Source organism: Ochotona curzoniae, unplaced genomic scaffold (genome assembly GCF_017591425.1).
Source record: "Ochotona curzoniae isolate NIBS_2020 unplaced genomic scaffold, NIBS_Ocur_1.0 contig_1014, whole genome shotgun sequence".
NCBI classification, from domain to species: Eukaryota; Metazoa; Chordata; class Mammalia; order Lagomorpha; family Ochotonidae; genus Ochotona; species Ochotona curzoniae.
The window spans coordinates 26,305,071-26,326,880 of NW_024464920.1; the positions used below are offsets into that span (position 1 = coordinate 26,305,071).

At 38.7% G+C, this 21,810-nt stretch overlaps 1 protein-coding gene across 1 annotated transcript in view; it reads right to left on the reverse strand.

The window, feature by feature from the left end:
• The window catches only part of TRHDE (thyrotropin releasing hormone degrading enzyme), a 363,319-nt gene that overhangs the window by 248,745 nt on the left and 92,764 nt on the right, over positions 1–21,810 (reverse strand). Inside the window, exon 3 of the mRNA XM_040990020.1 lies at positions 9,094–9,220. Coding sequence (XP_040845954.1) covers positions 9,094–9,220 — 127 coding nt within the window. The remainder of the gene's footprint in view (positions 1–9,093; positions 9,221–21,810) is intronic.

A 21,810-nucleotide genomic window follows, 5' to 3' on the forward strand; every position in this document is an offset into this window, starting at 1 on the left:
GACACATGATGCATATCAAGAGATTATCAGATTCTTGTTCCATGCGTGTTTCTAATAATGTATACAGTTTTTCTTTATCTTCTATTATCACATGGCCCATGTCACACAGTTTCAGTTCTAAACACCAACAGGTATTTCCCTACAAAATGATTTTTACTGCTTTGTAACAAAACAATCCTATTTGATCACAGCTCTTACATTCCCTGCCTCCTCCAAAACAGAGATTTGGAGCTAAGTGAACCTGTGTTGCCTGAAACAATCTGCATTGCCCCTAAGTAAACACTTCCTTCATTCTTTTTTTTTTTTATTGTTGTTAACATTGCATTATGTAATACAGTTTTATAGGCACTGGGGATTCCCCCCACCCCTCCCATACCCCTCCCCCCATGGTGGATTCCTCCACCTTGATGCATAACCACAGTTCAAGTTCAGTTGAGATTCGTTCCTTGCAAACACATATCTAGCATAAAGTCCAGTGTCTTATTGTCCAGATAAGTTCAGTGGCCTCTTGGGGAGACCTTCTCTAGTCTGAAGATAGGGCTAACAGAGTAAAGATCCGGTCAGTTAAAAGCCCCAACAAAACCTCAGTATCAATATACAACATTATGGAATTAATTGACATAGTATTGGGTAAATAATATGTTAAAAATAATGCAAGTTCCATTCTTCGAAACATCTGGGTTGAGACAGTATCAATGACAGGTTCAAAAAATAACCAACAACCAAACAAAAATTACAAGTTAAATCAAGGCAAACATGTGGTATCTTAGTTTTCTCAAGATCATCAAGGGCTACCTTGGCAGCAATTACCTGTTTAAAGCTGCAAACCTCTCCCTGCTGTAAGGATCTCTAACACTTTCTTCTCTGCTTTCATTTTTCCATAACAGTGAACACTTTCTCTCCGTCCAACTATGTTTGCCTAACTCATCTGCCTTGCCCACTCAAGAATATATAAGCCCATGACTACAGGAATTGCTGTCTCTTGTTAACTACTGCCTTTACAGCACCAAGTAGAACAATGATTAGTAAATAGTTACTCAACAAATGTTTGTCAAATCCATGAATAAATGCTGTTCTCCTTTCCAACAATTACAACGGAGCAAAATGCTGATAGGCAAAGAGCCGTTTATTTTACCTTCAGAATAGAAAACCTACCCAGGTACAAATCACAGCTTCATTGTGGCATCCCCATGGTATTACTCTGCCAATAAAGCAAAAGTTCATCATGTCTCTCAAAGAAACTCATCCATTTTCACCAACAACTTCCTTTATATGGATTCTTAAAAAGGAAGGAGTTAAAACAAGTCATCTCTCATCCTTTCCACTTTGTATTTATCTAAAAGGAGTTTTCTGGGCTGTTGATAAGGTGTATTGCATTATTTCTTTGTTCATTCCTTAAAAAGAAATTGTATTTCATTTGGTTCATAAAGCAGCTGATATTCTCCTCGTTCCTCCCCAGGTTGTGAAAATCATTAAAACAGGAAGAAGTTGAGTTGTATTCATTCAATGAAAGCTTATTGGATGGTTGCTATGAAATAAACACTGCTTAAGTAGAATTCCACACTAGGCATCAACTGACCAGACTGAAAACCAAAAAATAGTCACCATGTTAAAATCCCAGATCACAAACCTGAAACTAAATTGACTGAACTTCTGTGTAATCTGGAAAATTACAGCCAAATTCCCTAGACAATCCAAATGGCGTTATAATGAAGTTCCTTCTGCTTGGTCTCCATGTCCTAGAACTTGAAGTAAACTGAGCATCTTGTCCTGCCTCTCCCCATTCTGCTCTGAAGTGACTGATCTGTTATTTCCCCTTTCTGCGTTTTTAGCCTTTTTTCTATAAGCAGCCTGTTGAGTCCAGCTCATCAGAACATTTGCTCTAGTTCATGGAGTAAAGTGTTGCCCAATGTTTGCACTGAAAATAAAGCCAGTGAAGGCCATTAAACAAAATCAACATAATGTTATTCACTGACACACTACCTTGGGCCAGGCAGCCTTCTAGGTTGAGCAAACAGATCAAACAAACAAACACACAAAAACCTGTGCTTTGGTAGAACTTAGATTTGGGGAGAGGGGGTGAGGAATGCACCTGCACAGGCTCGTCTGTCCTACTGGAGAAACAGTACGGAAGGCAGTGCAAGATGAGACACAGTGGGAAAAAGTGTGGTAGATGGTGGCTGCAAGGCCCCAGGTACCTATTGCAGGGGAGATGCTGCTTCTCAGTGCAGAGTTCAAAACTCAAAGCACACACAAGAATCAGGTCTGCGATCACCTCAAAGTTTCTTTGGGGATCTCTCCAATTGAACAGCTGCTCTCACAACCCCAACCATGAAGAGAAGTCCAGGTTCCATGTCTGACCATAAAGTGCAAGTGACAAGGCTGAGCCTCCTCAACCCCGTGAATCATTCTTACTAAAATTTTAGTTTCCATTTATTTTTATTCTTCTGTGTCTTTCTTTGCATTAATGGCTAAATATCATAAATACTAAATAGCGTATATATTGTATTGAAATAATCTTGGAACTACAGCATATAATTGCTGCACAATAACTTCCACAAAATAATTAAATGATAAAATTATAGAATCACTAAAATCAAATATTTTCAACGAGTTCTGGTTGAAGAAGCATTTTGAAAATGAAATAACATTTCATAGAACCATATCAAACTATTTAAAAGGTTGCCAGAGATATTATCTTAGCACTTCATGTCATTAACAAAACACATGAGGCAGTCGTCAGCAAGTTCATGAGAAACACAGAGGAGGAAACAACTACACACAGATTTCCAAACTTTTTGCACCAAAATAAACATTTAATTTCATTTTCTATAAATTGTTTTAGAAGGCTATTTGAAAGTAGACTTTATAATAGAGAAAGAGAAAGAACTTCCATCAGCTGGTTCATTCCTCCAGTGTCTGCAATGGCTGAAGCAGCACTAGGATGAAGCAATGACCCAGAAGTCTTTTTCAGGTCTCCCATGTGACTGCAGGGTCCAAAACAGTTGGACCTGTTCCCCTGCTTTCCAGGAGCATTCGCAAGAAACTGGAAGGGAAGTAGAGCAATCTGGGCCCCAAAGTAGAGCCCATAAAGGATGCCAGAATCGCAGGCAGCAGCTTCACCAGCTATGTCATATCACCCATCCCCATAAGATATTTTAAAGCTCCCTTGTGCACAGATAGTATTTAAATCATCAGAGGCAAGGCAGGAAAAGTGATTTAAAAAAAATGGTAAGACAAGTCTTCCTCTGACACACATGATTAAAATGAAGTAAGATAAAAAGTAGTATCATACAATTATCACCACATATGAAAATAACAAATATATCTAACAGTTTAAAAACATAATCAATTGAGGTAAAATGCTTAGTAATTAACACAAAAATTTCATGAACTATTTCGATGAAAAGTTTTATAGCTTATAAGTAGCATTTCATTCTCATTATCATCACCATTACTGCCACCATAATAAAAAACTGTTGCACCCATTAGAAGTCAAGCAAAAGCCACTTTTTCAAGATAGTCTCTCCTACACATGAACTTCAACAGAATGACTTATTATAAGAATTCATCTATTCCATACAGAAAAATGCTCACTCCACTGATACGAAACATAAAACTGGAGGTCTCAATACACTACACAATTCTCTACTAGATCATAGCCAAAAGGCCAAGAAACGATTTACACAATTCTCAAAAATGACCTCTTCTTCCTTTCTTCTTTTCCTCCAATTAAATTCCTTTTTCTTCTGTTAGAACTCAAGCAAGGACAGGCTTCTCTGTATGTGTATTTCATGCCTGCAGTATTGGATAAGCATCCCTCACTCTTAATTCAATATGGTACTAAATATTTACTCTATCAAATGTCGGTGCTTGATTATATTCTTTATTATGTGAGTCTCTAGTTCACTCATTCCTGTAAATATTTCATTCTATCAACAAAACCACAATCTGCTTGAGGGCAGAAACTTTTGTTACAAACACCTGTGCTGCCTCTACAGTCACAGCCATGTGCCAGGTAAGTAATGAATTCTTCATAAAAGCACAGTATCTTGAAAAGAAGCAATCAAGCAAACTCCTTTACAAAGCATTGATGTACAAATTACAGAGCAGCAGCGAAAGGAAACTGAAGGCTGTCGAAATTAATTGAAATATAAAAATGTTGAATAGCAAAATATTTTAGGATTTTATTTGCCACCTAATTAACTTATAAAACATTTACAGTGAAAACACACTGCCACGATCAAATGCATCTTCTGCCTGGTGAAACCGGGGTTTACACGTCATACACCTTGTTAGTTTTTTTATTTTCCAAGGTTTCTACGAAAAACATTTGCACACCAGTAAGAACTTTTTAAAAACACCTATTACATTATTCCTCTAGCAATATATTGTCTAATTTTAAAGTAACCTTTATTTTTAATCTCTAAATTCACAAAATCTCAAGCATACATTTTAGCAGAATCCATGCTTCAGGAAACAGATAGCTTAGCTTTGCAATTCAAACTCATTAGTCCCTCATGTGTAATCTGGGCACACTGCTCAGTTGTTGAGCACCTGGAATATAGAAAGTAACAGGTAACACCCCCAAAAAGCTGTGATGAAGATTAAATGGGTTAGGATGCAAAAAGAAAGCCCTGAAGAGTGGTTCACACTCAGTAAGCACAGTTGTCATTGTTATTGTTGCTGCTGTCAATATGCTTTTAGGATAAGAGGAAAGACAACTAAATTCTTTATTTCTACAACAGCCTTCTATTCAAGTAATATTCCACGCCGCTGAGAGTTCTCACAAACATAGGACACAGATAAAGAAAGGCTTGCTCCGTTGCATCACAGAGATACTTTCTCTCTCATTATAATAGCAAGAAACAGAAAATCCTCAAATGCCACATAAACCATTTGAATTACTCAGTTGAGAGATTTAAAAGCAAATATCTACATACAGCATATACAGGTTGCCTATTCTGTCTTAACAATCAATGAGTAATATACTTGTGTACGGAGAATGAATTATCCTAACAGTAAGCATCAAAACACCCCTTAGGGAACTGTCCTGATAAAGTAGTCAGTAGTCGGGATGGAAACTCAGATCCTCAGAGCTGAGGTAGTGAGGCAACAATAAAATTAAATCACTCAGCTGAATAAGAACTAGAGAAGACAGAAGAGAGACAGAGAGACAGAGAGAGAGAACAAATGAAGGAATGAGGATCTTCCATCAACTGGGTCACTCCCTAAATGACCACAATAGCCAGGTATGAGCCAGGCTGAAGCCAGGAGCAGGAACCCCACCAAAATCTCTTAGTAGGTGGCAGGAACTTAATATTTGGGCCATTATTCACTGCCTCCCAGACATGGAAGCTGAACCAACAGTACAGAGTGCCAGAACATAGATTAGTATTCTGTTGAGACACAGGGTCCCCAAGCAATGGTCTAAACCCCTGTATGACAACGCCCATACCAGTGTATTCTCAAAGTATCTACAAATTCGACGCTTCATAAGCCAAATAGTATAATGTCCCTGTTGAAAACTTACCAATGGATTTTTATCTCAGTAAGAAAAAAAAGACATGAAAGAGAGTAGGAAATAAAAAAAATACGAAAAATAAGAAAATACACAGCCTGTTAAGTCTCCATGATTTACCACCAATCCTGGAGGAAATGACCATCTACTTATCAACTTCTACAGTCACAGTAACCTTTCTTTCTTGTGTGTGTGTGTGTGTGTGTGTGTGTGTGTGTGTGTATAGCTGTGCAGCTGTTTTAAAATATACATGGAAATCCATTCCAAAGCCTAGGTGCTTTATTCCCTCTACCAAATGTCCTTGTCTGGCATACTCACTCGGTTTGCTCTTTCACTTACTTATGTTCTCAAAACTCACTCCCATGGAGAAAGGCAGCAGAAGATTAAGCTGCCATTAGTGATGGCTGCCTTTCACACTTGGAAGTTCAAGTCTTGGCTTCTCTGCTTACAATCCAATTCTCTACTAAGCCTGGTAAGAGAAATGGCCTACATACTTGGATGCATGCCACTCTCTTGGGAGATTCCAATGGAGTCCTAGTTCCTGGCTTTGCCCTGGGCCAGCCCTAGTCATTGTAATATCGGAAGAGCGAATTAGCAAATGGATCTCTCTTCATGTCTCTCCTAGTCTGTCAATCTACGTTTTTTTTTTCCATGCACTGTTTCCCATCCCCCCCACACACACTCTTCCTATTCCTCTGTTTTCACTTTAAGTACATGTATCTTTAAATAGTAATTGGTTCCCTCTAACAAAATGTAAAAGCCAACTGGGGGAAAGCTGAGGAATTTCTGCTCTTTTAAGTTTGCCACTCCACCTGTATCACACAGAAAAATTAATCAAAGCATGCACACTGAAGGAATGCTTACAGAACAAATGAGAGAAGATGAAGGACAGACTAAATTTTGTAAATCATTTTAGGCCAGAAAAGACAAGAGAGTCTCAACTGTTATCTTGTATACATCCACATACAACATTAACAAGATTAAGTTGATGTCTGTGGACTCTGTTAAAATGTAACTCACAATGTGCAATATGAAGTAAGGATTTGTCAAAATGTCTCTGCAGAGTGATTTTCTGGAGGGAGCATATAGAAGGTAGATCTAGAAGGCCCGGCACAGTAGCCTGGTGGCTAAAGTCCTCGCCTTGAACGTGCTAGGATCCCATACAGGTGCCAGTTCTAATCCCGGTGGCTCCACTTCCCATCCAGCTCCCTGCCTGTGGCCTGGGAAAGCAGTCGAGGACGGCCCAAAGCCTTGGGACCCTGCACCCCTGTGGGAGACCTGGAAGGGCTCCTGGTTCCTGACTTCAAATCAGCGCAGCTCCATATGTTACAGTCACTTTGGGAGTAAATCATCGGATGGAAGATCTTCCTCTCTGTCTCTCCTCCTTTCTATATATATTTGACTTTTAATAAAAATAAGTAAATTTAAAAAAAAAGAAAGAAGGTCTATAAATCCATTAACATACAGGTGTAAATATCTATAGATATATGAAATAATTAGAACTTTTTCATTTTTCTTTACGATTTTTTTTATAATGATTGCAGGGTTGATCAGTGTGGAATAAGCAGAATTTTGAGAGCAATTTTATAAAGCAGCATGGACTGTGGTAACTCCTCTAGATATGTAAAAAGAAATACGCTGGGATAAATCAAATCATTCACTTTAGTACACTGTAAGGTAGCTGAACAAGCAACAGTGATGGTAAGTAAAGTTCTTTTCTACCAAGGAGAGCCTGATGGTTGCATTATGAGCGAAATAGAGGAATAGAAATGCATCTTGCTGCAGACAGACAGGTACATGGAAAAGAATTCCCTAAAGTTATAATTTGGGGCCCGGCGTGGTGGCGCAGTGGTTAGGGTCCTCGCCTTGCACGCCCGGGATCCCATATGGGCGCCGGTTCTAATCCCAGCAGCCCCGCTTCCCTTCCAGCTCCCTGCCTGTGGCCTGGGAAAGCAGTCGAGGACGGCTCAAGGCTTTGGGACCCTGCACCCATGTGGGAGACCCGGAAGAGGCTCCTGGCTTCGGATCAGCATAGTATCAGCCCGTTGCGCTCACTTGGGGAGTGAATCATCAGATGGAAGATCTTCCTCTCTGTCTCTCCTCTCTGTATATCCGCCTTTCCAATAAAAATAAACTAAATCTTTAAAAAAGAAAAAGTTATAAATCGAGTTCCTCTGTTAATTACTGGTCAGAAGGGGACACGTAAAGATCTACATTTTATTTCTGTTGCTAAACTTGCAACATAGCACATGTGAATTTGACATGAGAGTTAAGCTGGGAGTTTCCCAGCTAGCTCTACTTGGAGTAGATCAACAGTATCACCTCCCATGCAAATGAGAGCAGGTGTTCCCTTCTACAATGAGTGACTATCAGGGAGATTTCAATGTTAAAGTCGTTTTGAAAAGTTTACATAGAGGGAAAGAGCAAGAAGACAGATCCTATTTGAAATAAGATTTATCCTATAGATTCTTACTGTACACATTTCAGAAGACTTTAGCATTTTGTAATAACACTCATATGTGGAAGTCAATGATAACAATATCAACTGTTTTATCTACTTTCTAATCTGCTCACTGTAAAGCCAATAGCGCTACACCGCAGGAGGGTACTTTAATGAAACAGGCACAGTTCTCCCAGGAGGAGAACCTGCGGTTCAATTGCTAATATTGTTGATCAAGTATATACTTTATTCTTTCCAATATGTAATATGTTTTATGAGCATCCTGACTCAAAATGCTCATGGGAAAAAGAGGCAATGGGGAGGGATGTGGAGCTTGTGAGACAACATTCTGAAACATGTTTTCTGAGAAGAAAATAATAACACTTCTAATTCATTTATCAATCTTCACTCCATGGCAAAATTAGAAGTCTCATTCAAATTACTATAAATTAAATCATTTGGTCATTGACCAAGAATTATTGAACACATTATCTTAGAAGACAGAAAGATGGAAGAACATTTACAAAGAATACAATCTCTACTTTTACCAAATTTCTCTATTTATTCTATTTACTATAACCATGTATGAGAAATGCAACTGAACAAAACCTAAAGGATAACAATGTATAAAAATCTGGAAGGAGAAACTAACCAAATGGGTGACTTTTCTATATAAAATACAATTCCGGGAGTCATCAGGACCTATGGCAAAGGTCCAGTTCCTTACTTCATATTAGTTGGCTACATAAATGGAAAACTTACTGGTATTAATCCTCTTATATAGAAAATATTCTCACTCTACTTACCAATGTGGTAATTGTGACAATTAAATATGATACAGGCAAACATAGCTCCACAACAAGTATTCAACAAATTACAGATATTTGAGTCACTTTTTGGAATAACAGAGATATATAATGTCCATCTTAATTCCTGCAAGCACTGGCGCTAAACCTGAAACATCAAATCTTGCTTAACTGCTTTGAAATAAGTAAATTATTTTTATTCTCACCTTCTGCAAAACTATAAACCTCTGACTATCCATGCTTCTGAATATTTCAAATAAAAATAGGAGGAAGAAATTCCACCTTCAAGAGAGACTTACCAATAAAATAACCAGGAAAAATCTTACCTAGTTTTGGCAAGGAATAGGGCACGTTAAAGTAGTCTTCATAAAATTCTATTAATCTCCTTGTGATATGGAGCGCGTAGTCCCCGGATCCTCTTCTAATGGCATCGGGTCTCGCATATAGCCGTACCTAGTTCAAAATAAACATAAGAGTTACTTTAGCCTTTGGTACTCAAGTTTTGTTTTCTCTGCAGATATGAAGCTGCATAAATCACTTTAGAGCCAACAAAAATTAAACAGGATTCTCATTCTTGTTGGTGAAAGAGCCACATTTATGCCATTGAAGGAATGAAGTTGAGCAATTCACAAATTCCTTGCTTGGCAAGATGACATTAAGAAGATTCATACACCTTGCATCAAAATAAATATTCAAAGTTCTCATTTACATGTGCTTGCTAGAGATACCAAGGAATGCTGGATTAGTATAATGGGTCTCAGACTATGTTGAAAGTAGGTAGGATACCGTGGCTTGGTAGCAGAAAAAATTAAAGACATGCTCTTTCATGCTTTGGAAGCATTACTAAATTAAGAAAGCATATATTTATTCTTTTTTCTTTTTTCTGAATAAGCTAACCTTATTCCCAATATGCAAAGTAAGGATAGAAAATTTTTCATGCACATAAGCAACTGTCATTTGGAAGACCTCTGCAGAAGCTCCCAGCTTCAAGTGCAACTGAAGTAGCTCATATTTCTAAAACCATTCACAAACTTAATATTGATTTTCAAAGCAAAATACTAGAAAGTACCTAGTTCCTGGTCAAACAAAATCCAAAAGCAAGAGACATAAAACTGAACAAAGCAACTGTACAAAAAGAAAGTTAAAATGAGATTAGTTTTCATAAAGCAATCCTGCATCTTTCTTTCCAAAGGCTAAATCTGTTTTTCACAGATGTGGTCCCTAATCCTCACACCAATTCTGTGAATAAAAAATAAGCATTTTGTGGAGCAATAGAGAGCACAGCAACTGGGGACTTGGAGTTTATTCCTGCTCTGCCACTAACCAATCTGGGTGATATTGAACAAATTACTTAACTTCTTTGGGTCTCAAATCTTCTCATTTATAACTGGAAGGTGTTGGCCACCAGCTGGTTGCTAAAGTGCTTTTCCAGTCTAAAACACATTACTTCTAATCCCATTTTACAGATAAGGGAGTTTGTGTTCCTTTCAAATCATAGAGAAATAAATGGTTTACTCAGTATACAACAGTGGATATTTATATTCAACTGCCCAACAAAAGAAAGCTGTATTCAATTATAACATAAAATGGTTATGCATTTTAATATCTATATCTACAGAGATAGATATGTATATAATCAAAAAGTACAGAAAAGACACCCTGACCTTAGAGAGATATAGTTCAATAAGGTATTTACTAGGAAATCAATAACAATTATCTACTGAAATCATGAAGCCAATGCACTCCCACGTACTAAGCCAAAAAAGCACACGTATTTTACAGTCCTCCCAAATTCTGGCTGGCTGTAGAATGAAACCAACATCAGAAAACATCACCTGCAGCAGCAGAACCTGTCATTCTTAGAGAGGAAGTGGTTAGGATTCCCTGTGCTTCATGTCAACTGCAAAAAAAAAAAAAAAATACACCACAGCATAAGCTCCCAAGAAGCACACTCTAAGCATCAATGTACGAGACATTTCCTAAAAAATGCTCCCAAGAAGAACTCAGAAGACAGTGCGTGAAGAAGCACAAAGAGGGATAACAGGCAAGGCAAGGTGCAATCCCCATGATGCCCTGATCCTTAGTGAACTCGAGTGTGAGTTACACTGGTCAGGTCTGCTGCCTCTAGACAAGAGACCCATACCCTTGCATGTCAATAACTGGCTACTGTCAGTGAAACACACCCATACAATCCAAGACACTTCAGGTTCCTGGAGTATTAGGGCAATGTAGGGTCCGATGGCCAAAACAGGTCCTTTAGAGAAGGCACCAGCTACAGGTTTTTAGAACAAAGTAGTGGGAACTAGGCAAACGGGATCTAGTTTACATGCTAAGAGTGTCCACCAAAAACAGTAAGTATTTATTTCTGAATTCATTCTTTCAGCAGATATTTAATATGCAACTTCTTTGTATCAGGATTTGGACTAAACATTTTCAATTTTGCCATGGAGATATTTTTCTGTAATCAAAGGAGATATAAAACACAGTTGACGTAAAAAGCAATAAAGATGTCATCACCATCACTGAAAGAGCTTTTCATTTATGAAAAAGTTTATGAATAAGATAATGTGATTAGCCATATGAACGATAAAACAAATGGTAAATACTAGAAAAAGTAAAAGTTTTCAGAATTCTCAAGGTGAAATAGTTGGTACAGAAAGCCCCATTAAAACTGTAACCAAGACTACTAGAAAATGGTGCTTAGAGGGCCAGAGATTTGACCCTGAGGAAGTGTCATGGACTACAGCAGCAACACTACTACTGAGCCAAGCCCTCTGTAGGTCCATACAAGTGAAACACAGTGAAATCAGGCTGGTTGTCATCATTTGATGGAAATGATCCAATCTGACTAAGGAGATAAAACATGTGCATGCTAAGCACAGTGTCTTCATTTGTTCATTCCAACATTTACTGCACACCTGCTGTGTACCAGGGAATAGAAATAGAACAATAAAATTGCTATCACAAAATGAACAAGACATTTATACTTACTGCTCTTAAGAGGTTCACAACATGTGGAAAACAAACACATAAATCAACAACAAAAATACACTGTGAGAACTATAACAGCATACTCTGCCTTTTCTTCCCATTGTAAAGGATGTACAGAGCTTAAGTCTTGCACAATCTATCCCCTCTTGCCTTTTCAAAAACCTCACTTCCCAAATTCTCTCCTTTATTTCCCATATCTCCAACTTGAACTTTCCTACTGGATCACTGCAGCAAGAAATAAACCCTCTGTATGGCTTTCTGTGCTTAAAATAACTCTCACTATTATCCTTGCCCATGCTCCTTGAACGAGTTTTTATACTCTCACAGTAGGTTCAAGCCCAAACCTGAACACTCTTGAGAAAGACCTGTGCACTTATACCCTAAGCAACAGGTGTCAGTAGGGTATTGCTTATACTTCCTTCTCATCATCACCCTGGAACTCACTACATAGTGGTTTTTACCCACTATTCCACCAACTGCTCTCATCAAGATCATGAAATGTGTTCTCTTCAGATTAACAAAAATTTAAAAGGAAACAAATCGTTATTAAGTGTGCCAAAACCGATACTCAGTTCCCAGCCCTCATCCCGCTTAACCAGTCAGTTGCACTTGCTCAGATGATCATCTCCTGTCCTTGGAACACTTTATTTACTTGGTTTCTCTTTCTTTTTCTTCCCTGTCATTAACCACATTTTCTCAAGTTCCTGACTGGCTCCTCCTTATTCTAATTATTTATTATTTTGGAGAGTTCTATGTTTCAGTCCATAGACCTTTTCATTTCTCTCACTGCTCTCAGCCCCATGGTGATATTATCAAGTCTCATGGTTGTAAATATCATTTAGATGCCAAAGATTTATACCATGATTCCAAACTTTCAGACACCTGAATACAACTGTACACTTGAAACTGACTGGCGATGTTCCTTTGGATATCTAATGTGCCTCTGAAACCAAACATGCTTAAAGCCAAAATCCTGATCCTTCTCTTTTCTCTCCCAACTCCCAGCTCACCTGCTTGTCCTAAAGTCTTTCCATCTCAGTGGCGGTTTTATCCTTCCATCTTGCTGTTGAGGACCAATGTCTCAGAATCATTCATTTATCTCTAGCAAAACATCATGTTGAACTGGTCAAAACATCCTGCAAGCTCTACCTTAAAAACATCCAGAATCCATGACTTCTTACAACCCATTACTACCACCAACATACAGGCCTCCTCCATTTGTTGCCCGCCTGATCACTGCACTTTCCTACCAATGCTTCATACCCTACTCCTTCAGGGCTGTTCTCTCTACAATAAAATTTCTCTGTTAAAATGAATAGCAAGTCATGTCACTCCTCTTTTCTTTCTCGAATGCATTTCCATCCCATTTAGAGTAAAAGCCCAAATTTGCACAAGAATCCCCAAAAACACCACACAAGCCTGGTAGCTCTTTTGCTAACTGCTTTCATTTCACATTACTTTGTTCTAGAATCACTGAGTTCACTCGCACACCACTTTCCTTGCCATTCCTCACAGAAACCAGATTCCCCATAAATGCTTCTCAGTGTCCCCTTAGATATCTCCATGGCTTGTTTCTCAATCGTCTTCAGACACATGTCCAAATATCTCATTCTCCCAGAGCCCTGCCCTCCTACCTTACAGCTCTCTATCCTTCCTTGCTTTATTGTTTTCTGGAACACATGTCATAATTTAACAAAAGATATTTTTTGTAAGTAAACTTTTCTTCTTGCTGTACTTTTTATCTACTGAAACTGATCGTATGAAAATGTGACTTGTGTAACTTAAAATATTTCATTCCATTTGTCTTTCCAGTAGTTGGTATGTAAAATTTGATGAATAAATGAGCATATGCATTCATCTCGTAGGAAAGTACAAGTCCTTATTTAGAATTTAGAAGAAGGGGCTTTTGCAGCTGAATCTAGCAAGATGATCACTTCAAACGAAGCTACCCAGTAGAGGATACTATTCAGATTAATGTAATAGTAAATATTAAGGCAATACCACTGCCCAAATAAGGAGCGATTTTAAATGGATTACTAAAAATCAGGACTTTACCATTTTAGATAGAAGAATTCACTGAATACAAAAAAAAAAGAATTAACTGAACAATATTAAGTCAGAAAGAGATAAAGTTAGCTATGCATTCCCAAAAGATCACAACCACGATCTCTGGATACGTTTCTTTTTTAATTGCAAAGTCAGATGTACAAAGAGGAGGACAGACAGAGATGAAGATCTTCCCTCTGCTGATTCCCCCAAGTGGCTGCAATAGCTGGAGCTGAGCTGATCCGAAGCCAGGAGCCAGGAGCTTCTTCCATGTCTCCCACGTGGTTGCAGGTCCCAAGGCTTTGGGCCATCCTTCACCGCTTTCCCAGGCTACAAGCAGGGAGCTGGATGGGAAGTGGGGTCACCAGGGTTAGAACCGATGCCCATATGGGATCCCGGCATGTTCAAGGTGATGCCGCCAGGCACCTGGATGTGCTTCTTAAAATGTAGGCAGAGAGCCTGGCAACACAGTAGGCCAGTGGTTAAAGTCCTTGCCTTGCATGTGACAGGATCCTATATGGGCACTGCTTCATGTCCTGGTTGCTCCACTTCCCATCCAGCTCCCTGCCTGTGGTCTGGAAAAGCAATACCAGATGGCCTCAAAGCCTTGGGACCAGGAAGAAGCTCCCGGCTCATGGCTTCAGATCAGCTCAGCTCTGGCTGTTGTGGCCACTTGGGGAGTTAGCCGGTGCGTCGAAGTTTTTTCTCTTTGGCTCTCCTCTCACTGTAAATCTAACAAAAAAAAAACTTTAAAAAATGTAGGCAGAGTAACAAATTAGAAAAGTGAAGCAATATATACTGATAGGTGAGATGGGAGAAGTAAAGAGAACTTGCAAACCAAATTGAAAAATATGAATTTAATACTGTAGGCAAAGGCATGTCACTTGAAAGTTTGAAGCCACAAAATGACATGATGAGCATTATGTTTTAGCAGATTACATTGGTTAGGGTGAAGATGATGGATTGGAAGGAAATAGGAACAAATAAAAGAAAATGAATTAGACTGCTGCAGTTTCCGGAGGAAGATGACAGTGGTTTGGCTGGAAGGATGGCAGTAGAACTGCAGAGAAACAGAGAATTCTATTCATTTGGTCCTAATACTCCATTGAACAAGCGCTTTAGTGACCAAGTAAGGCCAATTGTAGTCATGTTCTCACTCAGAAGCAATCATTCACCTTATCTGTATTCCTGTATCTTACTCCAGTGCCTTGTAGGAACAAGTGAGACCCAGCTGGAAGATTAGAAGCAAGGCCGAAACTATTTCGCAAGCTGAGTAATCCCTGTGTGGCTAAATATGTGAATTTCGTACAACAATTCCCCATATATTGTGTGTGGGGTGGGGGGTGAGGGTAGGGGATAAAACAGTGTTTTATTCCTTAAAGGTAGCTAGGTTAAACGTAATCAAATACAGAAACTAAATCTTCATAAACACAGCTATCACTCAAAAGCAATGAAATGTAATTTTATTATACCTGCTTATTTGCATTCTCTGAAACACCATGATAACAGCCCATTTCTGAAAAATGTAAATTACAAACCAGGTTTATCTCTCCCTCCGCATAGCTCCTTCCTAAAAGCATTATGAACCAAGCGGTAGGGACATTCAATCCAGCGGAAAGTACATTACACTGGGACTGGCATCACGACTGTGGGATCAACTTTCCCACTAAATCCTCTGCTCACGCATGAGAGTCCTCGACGTCTCTAGGTCTCAACCCAAAGTTCCTTCCAGGACAAATGTGTCACGTGAGCAGAGAGAGTGCCTCACTGTCATCTGACTGAATTATTCTCATTGAGATCACACATACCTAGAGAAGAACACATCACATTTTTCCTCCAAATAGTATATGAGTTCTTTATCTTTCTGTGTGTGTGTGTGTGTGTGTTTTTCAGAAATAAGTATACAAGCAATACTGAATGAAGGATCTGGCTTTGAAAAACTATCCTATGACACAAGTTTTGTGGTAATATGAGAAGACTACAAAAATCTATGAGAAAAAGCATTAAGATATGTTAACTTTTTGCAAAAACACTTGAAATGCATGGATTTTTTAATGACATACATTTCATATGAATATTTGTAAAACCTTCATACACATAATTTTCATTTTTGTTTTGCACTAAAACATATTTTTTCTTTCCATCTCCTATGAATTTGCTGAAGGACTCGAATGCATCACAACCATGAGGCAGGGTAGAGAAGCACCATAGTTTTAATTTCAAAGAACAGAAAGGAATTTCGTGTTGGATCCAGACTCTTTAAAATTTGTTTCACTTCCTTTTTAAGATTGATTTATTTTTACTGCAAAGTCAGATATACAGAGAGGAGAGACAGAGAAGATCTTCCATCCATTGATTCACTCCCCAAGCGGCCACAACGGCTGGAGCAGAGCTGATCCAAAGGCCAGTAACCAAGAGATTCTTCCATGTCTCCCACATGGGTGCATGGTCCCCAGACTTTGGGCCATCCTTCACCGCTTTCCCAGGCCACAAGCAGGGAGCTAGATGGGAAGTAGGGCCGCCAGGATTAGAGCCGGCTCCCATATGGGATCCCAGCGCATGCAAGATGAGGACTTTAGCTGCTGGGCTACAGTGTTGGGCCCAGTTTATTTAACTTTTTTACAGGATTTAAATGATTTTATTCACTGAAAGCAAAAATTTCTAATGAGAGATATGTTTGATCTCTTCATTTTGTTTTACTTTCTGGGAGGGGGAATAATTGTTATGAAGTCCCAGCTTTCCAGGCAACTACAGATAGCTTCTCACAGGACATACAGAACAGACCTCAGAGATCACAACATAACTTCACAAGAGAAAGCGTCATCGCTGTGACATGCCAGCTGGGCACTTACTGGCAGACAGGTAGCACTGTAGTCAGATACTCCTATTTGCCACTATTAGGAGAGACTGCTCTTTGAAAAAAAAAAATCAGAAACAAAACTTACATTCCTATAGCTGTGCGCCTTACGATCATCTAACACTGTTTTAAAAGTTCATCAATAGAACATTTACTTATTGAGTTAGTATTTAGCAGGTGGATGCTCCTTGTTCAGGTGCAAAAAGAAGCAAAAGAGACAAGCCTTCTTCTTCCAAAGAGCTTGCAGTCTACGGGGTTAGATAATACCACCAAGTTTATCATTTGGAACAACAAAGTGGATGCAATTTACACCGATTCTTCTGGAAGTCCTCTCCTAGGGACAGCACACTACAGAAGGAGCAGAAGCGATCAAACAGTAGATTTTTCCATATTAAGCTCTGCCTTTAAGTGTGTCAAAGATTTCAAAGCAAAGTTATACAACTGTAACATGAATCAAGAAAAGTAAGGAAACAAATACAGTTGTCAAAATGTTCCACTAGGCAACTTCAGAAATTTTCAATGAATAATTTAAAATGCTTCAATGACTTTTAAAAATGTATCTGTACAAAATACCTACGGAATAGGCATGGAGTTAGTACTGCATTCTGACTCTGTAGGTAAAGAGTTGGAAAAGAAGGTTTTCCGTAGTCATGGTGCCATTCCAAAGGACAGTGGAACTAATTTTCTCTCCAAAGCCTGTCTTCTGGACAGGTTTAATTATTTTTTGTGCTAAAAATGAATTGTAATATTCACTACATAATTAGGGGTAACGGTATAAAGTTATGCCATATAACCAAGAAAAAGAAAAACCAGTTACAATAGTCTTGCACCTGTTAAATATGTAAAGGACACTTTCTCTGATTTGATGTTTGTAATTTGGTACTTCAAGTCAAAACTTCCTGGATTACCAGAATCATTCTCTGAGAAAATCTTACATTGCCAGTGTACACTAAAACTTTACAAAACACAGTTATTATTTCTTGGCCTAAAAATACCACTATAATAATAAGCTTCCTTTTTCTTTCACCTAACCTAAGAACCCGTCCCTTGCCTTAGAAACTGCAAAAATGACAATGTATTGTCACCAAATTCTGAGCCAAATAAAAGCAGAATTCCTTCACCTACATAAATGTGACTTGATTTGTGAGCCCTTCCTACAAATCAGTAATCCAAAGAAAAAGGAGCAGGTGCTTCTGGCTCTAAGTGGAAGACAAATATATGGACACAAAAGAAAGAGATGCTATAAAAAAGACAATAAAAGCCGAGGAGCATTAATCTTTAAAATTCAGAACATAATTATAAGCAATAAATAAATAAAAGCACGCAAGCTTCTGGGAGAGGGAATGAATATCCACATGTAGCAGTCAATAAATATGAAAACCAGTTTAGCAGGGGGATGGAAAAGGAGCTGGCCTCACTGGAGTAGGTACTGGACATCCAGCGGACAGGACATGATGAAGGACTTTGATAGAGAGAGGGGAGTGTGGACGTTCCACTTTGAGAAATTGAGAGCCACTTCTGAGTGTGAGACAGTATAACATGATTGAAAACGACAAAGGGAGATTATTTAGACAGCCGAATCGAAGATGTATTGAGACAGGAGCCAGTGACTAGAATAGTATATTACAAGTGAAAAATTCATTTGGTGTTTCGTGTAGCGAGAACAGCCAGTGACACACATTCTCCACCACCATGGTCAAAGAAATCAGTCTATAAAGAACCAGAGATGAGTGTGGAGTAAAATACCAATGCTAAAATTGCTGTGTGTGTTGACATCAAAAGCATAACTACTTCAACATACATCACTCTAACAAAAAGTCGTCACAAAAGGAAATGCCTCAACCTTATAGTAAATCTCACGTTGGGATGCACATCACAGACACACCTGATGGATATGGCAAGGACCTAAGCAGCAGAGAGCAACTGCATCAGCTACAACCTGAATTTGAAGTAGAGAAAAAAGAACTTGTCAAATCTCCATACTACCAAAAGTAATATGAAGATTCAATGCAATCACAAACAAAATTTTTTTCTCAAAAATAGAAATGATACAAAAGTGCATTTGGCAAACATAAGAGACCATAAAAAGTCAAAAGCTGAAGAATAAAGATTAACCTGGAAAGATTATAATTCCAGACCTCAACACATACTATAGGGCAGTGATCATCAAAACAGTCTGGTGCCAGTACAGAAACAGAGAAAATCAATGGAACAGAATAGAAACAACAGAAGGGAGCCCACACATGTGCAGTCAACTAATCTTCAAAAGGAGAAATAAAAATAACCCAAGGGAGAAGCGTGGTGTCTTCAACAAATGCTGCTGGGACAACTGGATAGCAGTCTGCATAGGTAAGAACCTGTCACTGCATACCAAAAAAAAAAAAAAAAAAGAAGAAGAAGAAGAAGAAACAGCTCTAAATGGATCAAGGGCCTAAATCTGCACCCAAAAGCCATCAAACTATTAGAGGAAAACATAGGAAGTACTCCCCATGAAATAGAAACTAGGAAAGACTTCTTAGAAAAATCTCCAGAAGCATATGCAGTCAAAGCCAAAATAAACAAATCGGACTACATCAAACTAAAAAGCTTCTGTACAGCAAAGGAAACGATCAACAAAGTAAAGAAGCAATCAACAGAATGGGAGAAAATCTTTGCACACTACACAACCGATAGGGGCCTAATATTCAGGATTTACAAAGAGCTCCAGAAACTCAATGACTGCAAAACAACCCTGTAAAGAAATGGGTGAAGAGGGCCCGGCGCGGTGGTGCAAGTGGTTAAAGGCCTCGCCTTGCACGCCCGGGATCCCATATGGGTGCCGGTTCTAATCCCGGCAGCCCCACTTCCCTTCCAGCTCCCTGCCTGTGGCCCCGGAAAGCAGTCGAGGACAGCCCAAAGCTTTGGGACCCTGCACCCGCGTGGGAGACTCGGAAGAGGCTCCTGGCTTCGGATCGGCATAGCATCAGCTGTTGCGCTCACTTGGGGAGTGAATCATTGGACGGAAGATCTTCCTGTCTGTCTCTCCTCTCTGTATATCCGCCTTTCCAATAAAAAAAATAAAAAAAATAAATCTTTTAAAAAAAAAAGAAATGGGTGAAGAAAATGAACAGATATTTCTCAAAAGAACAAATTCAAATGGCCAATAGACAGATGAAAAAGTGCTCAGGCTCCTTAGCTGCCAGGGAAATATAAATTAAAACTATATTGTGATTCCACCTAACTCCAGTGAGATTGGCCTACAGTCAGAACTCTACTAACAACACCTGCTGCTATGGATGTGGGAGAAATGTGCCCTTCTCCATGGTTCGTGGGAGTGCAGAATAGTATAACCACCATGAAAGTCAGTATAGAGTGCTAAAAGAACTGAAAATTGATTTGCTATATGACCCAATATATCCAAAGGAGATGAAATCTGCATACAAGAAATGGATATGCAGTTTTATATTCACAGCAGCACAATCTACAATAGCAAAGACATGGAAGCAAACCAGATGCCCATCCAAACAGGAGTGGATAAAAAAAAAATGTGGTGCATCTACTCCATGGAATACTAATCAGCTACTAGAAAGAATGAAATCCTATTATTTGCATCCAAATGGTCCCAACTAGAGACAATTGTGTTCAATGAAATAAGTCAATCCCAAAAGCACAAATATCATCTGTTCTCTCCGATATAATGCAACCTTAATGCAAAATATAAGATCAATAGTCCTTTCAATACTGTCTTTGTCACATCTCATGATTTTTGATATTTTTACTTTTCACTCATTCAAAACAGTTTTTTAATTATTAATTTCCTCACTGACTCACAGGTCACACAGTAGGACTGTTTTCTTCAAGGTTTTTTTTTGGTGTTAATTTCTTCAATGATGCATTGGTTATTCAGTAGCATGTCATTTAACTTCATGTTGTAAATTTTCTATTCTTTCTTCTGTTGGCTTTGTTTTGTGCCTTTTAAGAGGATGTATAGTAACTATGTAATAATGGAGACTATCATAACCAGATGTGAAGATATAATGCAGTAGCCATCTCTACTTCTTAACCCAAGATGGACTCCCAATGAAACTGTTGAATCTATCTAGACCACAGGATGCTGGACTCTCTGCCATTGTCTATACCTACAATGTCAGGATAAGCTTAAATAGCAGATTGAAGGACTTAATGAATAATTATGAAGGTCTATACTATTGTAATGACATAGGGGAAATCAGCGGTGGGAGAGGATTTGAAGGGCGGAAGAGAAATCCCAGAACCTATGGAACTGTATCATAATATAATAAAATAAATTTAACATTTTTTAAAAGCCAAAAATTAATTTAAAAAAAAGAAAAGGGAACTTGAAACAGGTACTCTGACTGGGACAGGGCATGTTGAGCAATGATTTCAACATTTGAGACCAATTTCTACCCCAATAGTAACTCAGTCTCACACTAAATTTTAGCCCATACTGCTATTACTACAAAAAGAATCAGGCAACTATCCTTGTTAAAGTTGATCTGTAGCTTTTCCTTAATTTATGTTCTCTTTCCTATTTTAAAGAATTTTACTCAGCATTCATGATAAAGCAATAGGTATGAATTCTGACACAGGTGTGTCATATATTAGGGGGATTCCTTTTGGACCCTGTGACCTTACGCTTTAGGTTTATAAGATCTACTCAACATGTGTCGGCCTGCTTCTCCATAGAACTTCAAGTACATTAAACATTGGATCCATCTTATCACTCCTTACATGTCTAACTTGAGAGTATTTCAGAAGTTCATGGGCAACAGTATGGTGGCACAGCAAGCTAATCCCCTACCTACAAGCACCAGGATCCTACAAGGGCACCGATTTGTGTCCCAGCTGCTCAGCTTCCGATCCAGCTCCCTGCTTACAACCTGGGAAAACAGCAGAGGATAACTGAGTCCTTGGGCCTTGTAACCCCTGAGGGAAATTTAGAAGAAGCTTCTGGCTCCTGATTTTAGATCAGCTCAGCTCTGAACGTCACAGCCATTTGGGGAGTGAGCCAGCAGATGGAAGATCTGTCTTTTTTTCCTTCTATGTAAAATCTGCCTTTTCAATAAATAAAATATGTTTAATTTGTATCTACAAGGTGTCTCACAAAAGTTTGTGGAAAGTGCATATTATGAAAAAACTATATATTGGA